Below are 9,722 nucleotides of genomic sequence, written 5' to 3' on the forward strand. Positions count from 1 at the left end.
ATCTAGCTAGTCGAGATTCTCAAAAGTAGCTATTTTCCGTCCATTAGGCCTAATTTATAGGAAAATTAACGTTAAAAGATGTACAAGTTTAAAAACTTTTGTCCCCCCTTCTCATGTTCTCTACAGTTATTTATAAAAGGAAAATTGAATGTCACTAAATAGGCCCATAAACGTTGCTGGGCCAAACCATTTCCAAGGGTCATATATTTTGAATACTACAAAGCTAACTAACAAATACTTATTTGCACATTTGAAGATCTATTTGTCATTTTAGCATCAACTAAAAATCTTTTCTAGCACAATTCTTAGCACCACCTGTATAAATGTTCCGCATAAATAATCGACATCATTGGTGGATCAAGCCTGTGCAGAAATTGTCTATCACAGTTGTAGACACTGGGAAACAAGAACCCAAATAAAACAGAGTTTTTCAATTTTCAAAATGCATAAAAACAGAAAACAAGGAGTTTGCTCATTACACTGGCCTCAAGCTCTACAGCCAAAAGAAGGAACTATGATCCGCGAGACCTTCTTTGTTTTTCAGATTGCACGAAAAAAAAAGCAATTGACCTCTACTAGCCTTCACAAAAATTTTGACCTATTCGAGATCAAATTACTAGAAAGATTTTCAGAATACCTCCCCACCAAAACTGCAATAACTGATTGATGGATGATAGATTTGAAGAATTGGTTATCACCATCGACAAGCCAGGAGGAATGGTCTATTGATCTCAAATTTCCATTGCGTGATATGCTATGCAATCGACATTGAGCAGTACAACCAAAAACTGATTAAATACACTACACATTATTGCTTGGATGGATGCAGACTATCCCTTGTATCATAAGCTTGCGCATCATTGTATGAAGGAATTGGTATGACAAGACATGGCATCTTCATTGCTTTAGCAGAATCTACTTCAGCTTGGCCTAATCAAACTTTTGTGTAGCACAGACTTTCAATAACACCATTTCTCGAGTCAATTCATCCATTTTTACTAAAATTATTGGTCTAAGATTGGGAAATTTTAGACTCCCTGTGGATTCTTTGGATTTGTCTTTTGTTTTTCAACCCAATTACATGGAACGTTTAATTGTGGAAATAGACATCTTAACCGGGGAGGCTTTAGAACACTTCGATATTAATATATTTACTTGGTCATATTTTAATAACTTCAAATATATTTCTTACACGTGATATGGATATGTTTGTAGACAGAGACAAACAGAAAATAAACTGAAACACAAACAAAAAATTCAGAATACACACGATTTACATGGAAACCTGAAACCAGGGAAAACCATGGAGCAGCAAAATTCCCACGATGGATCAAGAGTATACATGATCGATTAGAAGGCTCATTAGCTTTCTAGGAGAAAGACTCAAATCTCAGGATCAAGAGTATACAGATCGATTACAAAAGCCCCTTAGCTTTCTAGGAGAAAGACTCAAATCTCAGAGAATACCACAATAGTATGGAAGAGACGAAACTCACTCAACAATAGCCACCTGTTGGACTCTTTTGTTTTCTTCTTCTTCTCTGTCTCTCGCGCACTCTCTGTTGGACTCTCTGCTCACAGTCACTCACATCTACTGTCTTAGCACTTTCTTTCTCTCTTCGCACTGTGTTCTTCACTCTGTCTCAAGCGCTCAACAGTTTCCCCTAACTTACATATACCAATTTCCTATATATATATATACATACATATGTATCTACATATATACATATATCATATATGTATGTATATATATGTTTATTGGTCGACCGATTGATCGGTTTGACTATCTGACCCTGTCTTCGACCATCTGATCGGCCCTCAATGACCTATGATTCGCCCAACCCCCAAATCGATCGATTGACCGATCCAACCAACCGATCAGAATTCAGCCACTGATAGTCTCCTCCCATCAAGAGGGACACAATACCTAACAGTTATCAATCAAATAAATATATAGGCATGATGCATGCATTTTTTAAGTCGACTATCACATAACTTTTTCTATGAAACCATAGTTTCATTCAATAACTTCTTCGACGAAAATGTAAATTCATAGCTGAAAAGAATATAGAGGTCAATCGACACGGTGTCATCAATGTTCTACTTTGTAATCATCAAATGTCATAATTATAGTGATTGTCATTCACATTATTTCATAATTTCATAAGTGATTATGTAGTTGTTTCATCGATAGGGTATTGAATGGGACACTCCCTACATGGGTTCAAAAAGTTGCCTTTAGAAGAAAGAAACTCACCTACCACTTAATGCCCCCCACAATTAGTTGGAGATCTTTATTGTCCATAACCTTGAGATTGAATCCACAAACAAGGTTACCTTGAGGTTGTAACCTCTAATGGCTAAAATGTGAAAAGTATATATTGCATGAGCATTTGCATGTATTAGTTTACAAGAGAAATGATAGAGATATTTTGTTAACCACATGAAGGCTTATGTATATGTATATGTTCAAACGTCCACTCTAGTAAAAAAGAAAACACAAGAATCAACCAACATATGTGAGATCATATTATATTGAATCAACATGGATTCATTGTTCGATAAAATCTGCTTTCCTAAGACTTTGCGACAACATGCAAATATTTGAATACTTTCTATTGTCCGTTGATAAGATCGAGGAAACCATCGTTGCGTATATGCTTAGATCTAGTGCTTTGAAGAGGGATAGAGGCAAAGCAATAATTCAATACTCTTTACGAAATAAAGGAAAAGCGAGAGTCTCGTATGAGGATACGTTGATTTTGAGGCTTTATGACGTACAAAGTTGATCACAATACCAATGGAGAAAGCTCCTAGGGAATTGAACTTACTCCACAATCTAGACTCAACTTTTATTTTCCAAAAAAGGAGCTTTTTTCCCATGAGTTAGGAGAGGATCTAGACTCAACTTATTAACAAGGTGTTAGCAATGCATAACTTTCAAACATAATTATTGGAATCATAGTTTATTGGTATTAAGGGAGCATTTCAACATTTCCAAGAGGGAAACAGTAATTGGCTGAAGAAAACATTCAAACTTCAAAAAACATTACCATTTCGTTGTTTACAAATCTGATTCAAATCTGGACTACCGCAGTTTTAACCAACATGTATGATGTAACATATTACTATTATTTGATGGAAAAGCATGCTCCGCACCCAAACAACCATAACTTATCATTAGATAATCAATGTCAATGTCGTAATGTAATGTAAGATGATGAGTTATACAAGTACTAGAATTTGGTTTTTCATTAAGTTTTGCGAGGAAAGATGAAGGTTCATCTGTATGGAAGGTTCATATGTTCTCTCCAAAGAGGAATTTGTTCGCCTGCCAACAGCATCTGAACTCCGCAAAGTCGGCATTTCATTCAAGGCGTGTGAAGGTAACCTCTCGGTGATCAAGTATGACAAGAGGACACGTCGGCTCCATCTTCCGAAGATTGCCGTGCTCGGCAGCACGGAGGATATGCTGAGGAACCTCACTGCATTGGAAATAAGTCACAGCTATGGAACTGCGTTTTCGATGTATGGTGTCATAATGGATCAGCTCATCAACACCCAGGAAGATCTCGAAATCTTGGAGAAGGCCAAGGTCATAGAGAACCACCTGGAGACCGGCCGGAGGTTGATCGACATGTGGAAACACATGTGCATCAATAAGCGCTACGATCCCCGCACCGGATCAATGGTCGATGATATCGTGGCCGACCATTCCTCCACTTGGCATCGCTGGCTTGTCGAGTTTTGTGACAGGTTCTGTTCTCGGCCATGGTATACGACATCATTCTTTGCCGCGTTTATACTGCTCATAGCGACAATATTGCAGACAGTCTTCACAGTCTTAGCTTACCTCAATCCCAAACCTTGACCCACACCTTTAACCCTTGGTTTAAATGGTGAATCGTTTTCATGATTCATGTATAAATTAATTATTAGTTTGATTTATAGGTTTGTCTATTTCCCATTATTTATGTATCTAATGTCCTGGACCAGATCGCCTTATGAAATATTGTGGAAGAGAATGTACTCTAGAGATCACCGTGGGGGATTTTATTGTCCAACGTAATTCATTCTTGTTTTTCTATATTGATTTTAATATGTTTTGGTGGGATACAAGAAGAGATCACCGTGGGGGATTTTATTGTCCAACGTAATTCATTCTTGTTTTTCTATATTGATTTTAATATGTTTTGGTGAGATACAAGAAGACTGGGGGCGGGAAGTTTTTTATATTATTGTCAACATGTTCTTGTTTCTCAGCAATTTGATGTTTAGTATGCACATTTAGATTGGGTGATTGTGATAACTATGAATCGATAACAACCTCACACTATTAAAAAACAATGTATGAAGTAGAAGTGTCTTGATTCGTTTGTTGTTTCAATAATTCGCTAATCACCAATTATTTATCATAAGTACAGAATCGGATTGCAAATGGCATATTCGACAATGTTTTTATGAGACCATCATAGGACTCCTATTCCCAGTCACTACAAATGAACAAATAACAGAAATAACGTTCAATGATCCCAAATGAATGAAAAATACGAGAAATAAGAAAGCTTCTGTTTTTTGCCCTAGGGTTTGATGAAGGTACGGTCATCAAATTAGGGTCTAACTTTTGTAATAGCCTGCGCACAGTATAGCCTGTCTGCACTAATGAGAAAAGGAGCGGTAGAAACGCCACAAGGAGCGAAATGGTTAGCCATGGCCAAGAGAAATACTTCTCACGAAACATCCACATACATGACAGGCCTAGGATTTTCATAGTCATCCAATACATCTTCAATCATGTCGTCCCAATCCGGGCATGGCCGATCCGAGACAGTGATGCATCACTGAAGCTTTCTCTTGTTGTAGTGCATCACTGATATTGTATCGATTGTTTTGCTCCAATGATCTTGAGAACACAATGCTGACAAGATGGAGAGGTGTTTTGAATGAGGAAATAGGCATTGTGGAGGAGGCCATCAACTAGAAGTTACTATGGTGTGGAAGATCAAAAATGTAATATATACCATTCATTCAAATTAGGTTATCGAAAACTTTAAGAGAAACATAAATCCTTAAGAATGCATGATGATGTCTTAATGTTAGTGGAACTTTAATTGCTAATGACCTACAATCGTCACAATAACTATGATGTTTCCCAATGGCATTGATGGGTTTTAATTGACATTCTCGTAATGTCACTTGCATGTAGTATCAACAAAAATTGGTGTCACGTCTAGAAAAACATACCTCAGTAGCATGAGTGTGAAATACATTGGTAATTGAGGGAGGAAAAGCCTACAAGAAAGCAAAGGTAATGTTCTCTTTTCCCATTTCAGCAGAGGAACCAATGCCAATAACCCTGTTGTTCCACACAAGGCATTTCCCAAAACAACCTCTATTTGCTCAATCATCCTCTTCAATTCATCAAGTTATGCAATTATTGATATTGTTCATTTCGTGTGTGTACTTTGCAAATAACTTGCAAATGTGAAGGTCTAGATCCATAGAGTTCCCTCTCATAAACGTGAGAATGTTCTATTTTGTAAGTAATTTGTAACGTTTCACATTGCCATTTCACACCTACCATGTAGGGCAAGGTCTTTAGTTTGTATTTCGGAGGATTTGTTGACATCATTTTGCAAAATTGTTTGGCCCCACGGAAACTTCCTTACATTCTAATTTCTGGATGATTGTTTAAATTATCCAAAATATTCTTTCCATGACAACTTAGAATATCGTCTCACCAACTTGAGATTGAAAATGGCCGTACTAGTGGAGTCCCTAGGGAGGAAAGGATATGTAGGTTATGTCACATAGAGATAGAGGATGAGTACCACTTTACATGCAAGTGTCCAACCTATGCCGAGATAAGGGCAAAATACCAAGACATACTTGGTCCGTCTCCCACCCTCCCCAAACTATTAGATACTCTAGATATAAAGAAATTAGGCAAATACATTCTAGAGCTAAAACAACACAGAGAGAATAAATTGCAAAATGTTGACAATAATGTTGCTAATGATCACGAACATGTAACAAATGCAGTTTTTCAGGAACCTGAGGAGACAACGAATGCCGACACACTTGCACCACCCGGCCTTTCCATTGATGAGGCAGAAAACCAGAGAAGAACCAGACGTCCTCGGGTGCCGGGTTTCAAAACAACTCAACGTGATGTGGAAGCAATATTAAAAATAAGGGAACGTGAGCTACACCACCTAGAAGCCATGGCTAGGGCACTCTCTACATTGGAACCCACATCAAGACCCTTTGACCCCCCACTTCTTTTCGAGAGGCTTGGGTGGAAATAAAATTAGGCTTAGTGTATAGTCACTTTCGAGTATACTACATATTGTACACTACTAGAACTCTTTTAGTTTAAGTTCTATTTTTTTTACTCAATTTTATTTTTAGTTATGATGACTGGATAAATACTCTATTGTTGTAAACCAATTGTCTCATGGGCCAAATTTGGCCTTAGAAGACGTTAATACATCTTTCTTTCTTTCTTTCTTTCTATAGTTGACTTTGTTGTCATTAACTGTTAATCAACAGTTGGGTTCACACAAAATAACATTTCACAATCCTAACACAATCATAAGTATCTCAAAGGAGCCTCCATAGAAATTCAAGTGCCTTTGGATCATTTTGAATTTGTTCATATTTTCTCATTTTATGTTAATTACAAATATAGCCTTCCATCACTTAACAGTACCTTTGAAGTTTGAAGCAACAAAAGAACAAGAGTCTCTGTCTCTCTCTTCCTGTCTTATTCTGTTTCTCTTACGACTGTAAAAGATGTCCATTTTGGTTCAAAATAAAGGTAACCGAAAGACTCTTCGTTTCTTTCCTTTTCTTTCTTACCCCTCTTTTCTTTTTTAATCCCTGTCATAAATATACAAACATATATATATATTGCCATAGTTCAGAACCTTTCATTCAGCGTAGATTTAGTGAGGGACTTGATGGTGATAGGCAACCAAATTCCCATGTCATTTCTAGAGAAGATTGCTGGCAATCGAGACTTCTCATTTGCTGATCTGTAGATGGCGGTAAGGGCTTTTATTGTCCAACGTAATCCATTCTTCTATAGGCGAAGATGTAAGGATAGATTTTTAGGATTTCTTGAATCGAATCACATAAACTTGGTCGATACTTGCGAGCATCTACTTGATTCACTCTACTTCTCGTGCACTGTCGAAGAGGTATCTACGAGGCGATCTAATTCTGAAGAATCCACAAGCAAATCTGATTATTCATGTTTCTATTTTCTAAGGAAATTTTGGTCGTCCAAAAAGACCAAGAAACTAGAAACTCACATAAGGGATTTTCTTCGCCTCCCAACAGCATCTCAACTCTGGAAAGCCAGCATTTCGTTCAAGGCTTGTGAAGGTAACATATCGGTGATCAAGTATGACCAGAGGAAACTTCAGCTCCATCTTCCATGCCTTGTCGTGGATGAGAAGACAGAGGATATGTTCAGGAACCTCATTGCGCACGAAATAACGTCCAAAAGTGGATATGAGTTTTCGACGTATTCAAATATCATGGACATGCTCATCGACTCAGAAGAAGATCTCGCAATCTTGAAATAGGCCAATGTGATAGAGAACCACATGGGGAACGATCAGAAGGTCGTAGACATGTGGAACACCATGAGCATCAATGTGCACTATACCGACAAATCTAAAAGATTGATGATTGATGATATAGTGGTTGACCATTCCTCCCGTTGGCATTGGCATCGCTGGCATGTAGAGTTCTATGAAGAGTTCTTTTCTCGGCCATGGTATACAGCATCATTCATGGCGGTGTTTCTACTACTCATAGCTTCAATATTGCAGACAGTCTTCGCTGTCTTAGCTTATCTCAAAACCTAAAACTAACCTAACCTTAAACCCTAGGGCAAAAGTTATTGAAGTGTGGGCTATAAATATAGGCAGCCTTAGTCATTTGATAAGAGACCACCAAGAGTTGTAGGCTTGTGAGATTTGAGAGAATTAGAGAGTTGGGAACACCATTTTAGAGAGAAAATTCTTTAGAGAGAATTGTGAGGTTATTCTTTAGAGAGAATTCTTTAGAACATGCAATATGTGTGAAGAAATTTATGGATAGACATGGGATATCAGCTGTGGAAGGTCTCATGCAATACCTCATTGCTGATCAACCGCATGAACTTAGCCACATCTATAATCTTGACATCCCCCAATCTGAATTTGAGTGGTTCCGACTTCTAGTCACTGTCGATACCGTCTTCATTCATGAAATCATGAATTCATTGTTCTCCACTACGGAAAAAAGTGGTGACTACTTTGCCACTGTCTACGCCAATGATCATACACTCCGCATGCAACTATGGAGGGACTTGCTGTTGATAGGCAACCAAATTCCCATGTCCTTTCTAAAGAAGATTGCTGAGTTTCCCAACAATCCAGACATCTCAGTGGCTGATCTGGAGCTCCAGGTGAGCGAATTCATCTACAGCCATAATCCATTCTTCTCTAGCAAAGTGGCGACTAGGAGATTCCATTCTTCGGAAGACATTAAATTGGTCGATACTTGCGAGCATCTACTCGATTGCCTCTACTTCGAATGCACTGCGGACGAGACCATCTACTCGATCCTGTCTCCTTCTCGTGAGAGAATGTCTGTTTATTCATGTTTCTCTTTTCTTAGAAAATTGCTGTGCTGCAAAAAGAGCGAGGAAGTCTACAAGAAGGAATTAGCTCGGCTCCCGACAGCGTCCCAACTGTTTAAAGCCGGCATTTTGTTCAAGGCTTGCGAAGGTAACATATCGGTGATCAGGTATGGCAAGGCGAAACGTGTGCTCCATCTCCCACGCATTCTAGTGTTCGACAGGACAGGGGATGTGTTGAGGAGCCTCATTGCACACGAATTAATTTCCAAAAGAGGAGAAGAGTTTGCTATGTATGCTAAAATCATGAACTCGCTCATCCACACCCGAGAAGATCTTGCGATCTTGAAAGATGCGGAAATCATCGAGAACCACATGGGGAACGACAAGAGGTTTGTCGACATGTGGAACAACATGTGCGTCAATGTTTACTATAATGACAAAGCCCAAATGATGAACGATGATATAGTGGCTGACCATTCCTCCAGTTGGAGCCACTTGGCTGCTGAGTTTTATGAGAAGTTCTTCATCGCCGCATCTCCATTGCTCCTACTTACAATAGTGCAGACATTCTTTACGGTTTTCGCTTATTTCAAACCCAGAATTTAACCCAACCTTTGAACCCCTAGCCCAAAAAATATGTAAAAGAAGCTCTCAACACAACAATCAAGTATGTATCTATTTATTCCGCTTTGGTTAATATTTCCTTTGGTATTTCCGTTTGATTTGAATTCTTAATTTGATTATTACCCGTTCTTTATTATGTATTTATAGTCCACATTGGCTTATGAAATACTGTGGAAAGACTATGTACTTACATACTTATGGTGAATCATTTTCATGATTCATGTATTATTTAATGGAAATAGATGTTGTTGGAGTAATTGTCGCAATGAAGTACTGAAGCACAATGAAGTACTGAAGTGTACTTGATTTTTTAATGAGACATTATATAAAACGTACTTCATTTTATTGGGGAGAAGACAAGATGATTGTTTATTCAACCAATGTTGTAATCAGATACTCCATAATACAATAATAATCAAATTATTTATCGTAAGTACAATGTCAGATTGCAAATATCATATTT

At 38.0% G+C, this 9,722-nt stretch overlaps 2 protein-coding genes across 2 annotated transcripts; both read left to right on the forward strand.

Annotated features, from left to right (window-relative positions):
- The first annotated feature begins 3,289 nt into the window (after nt 1–3,289).
- On the forward strand, nt 3,290–3,871 carry LOC147847432 (putative UPF0481 protein At3g02645). Its single transcript, XM_087339202.1, has one exon. It carries the CDS (start codon nt 3,290–3,292, stop codon nt 3,869–3,871), a length of 582 nt encoding a protein of 193 aa, XP_087195328.1.
- Nucleotides 3,872–8,104: 4,233 nt separating this feature from the next.
- Nucleotides 8,105–9,241, forward strand: LOC147847433 (uncharacterized). The gene has a single exon (XM_087339203.1). The coding sequence runs from the start codon at nt 8,105–8,107 to the stop codon at nt 9,239–9,241; it is 1,137 nt and encodes a 378-aa protein (XP_087195329.1).
- Nucleotides 9,242–9,722: the final 481 nt, after the last annotated feature.

The sequence above is a fragment of the Azolla caroliniana genome, unplaced genomic scaffold (assembly GCF_043228905.1).
Source record: "Azolla caroliniana isolate FFs.n. ecotype wild unplaced genomic scaffold, voAzoCaro1.0.p SCAF_1034, whole genome shotgun sequence".
In the NCBI taxonomy this organism is placed as follows: Eukaryota; Viridiplantae; Streptophyta; class Polypodiopsida; order Salviniales; family Salviniaceae; genus Azolla; species Azolla caroliniana.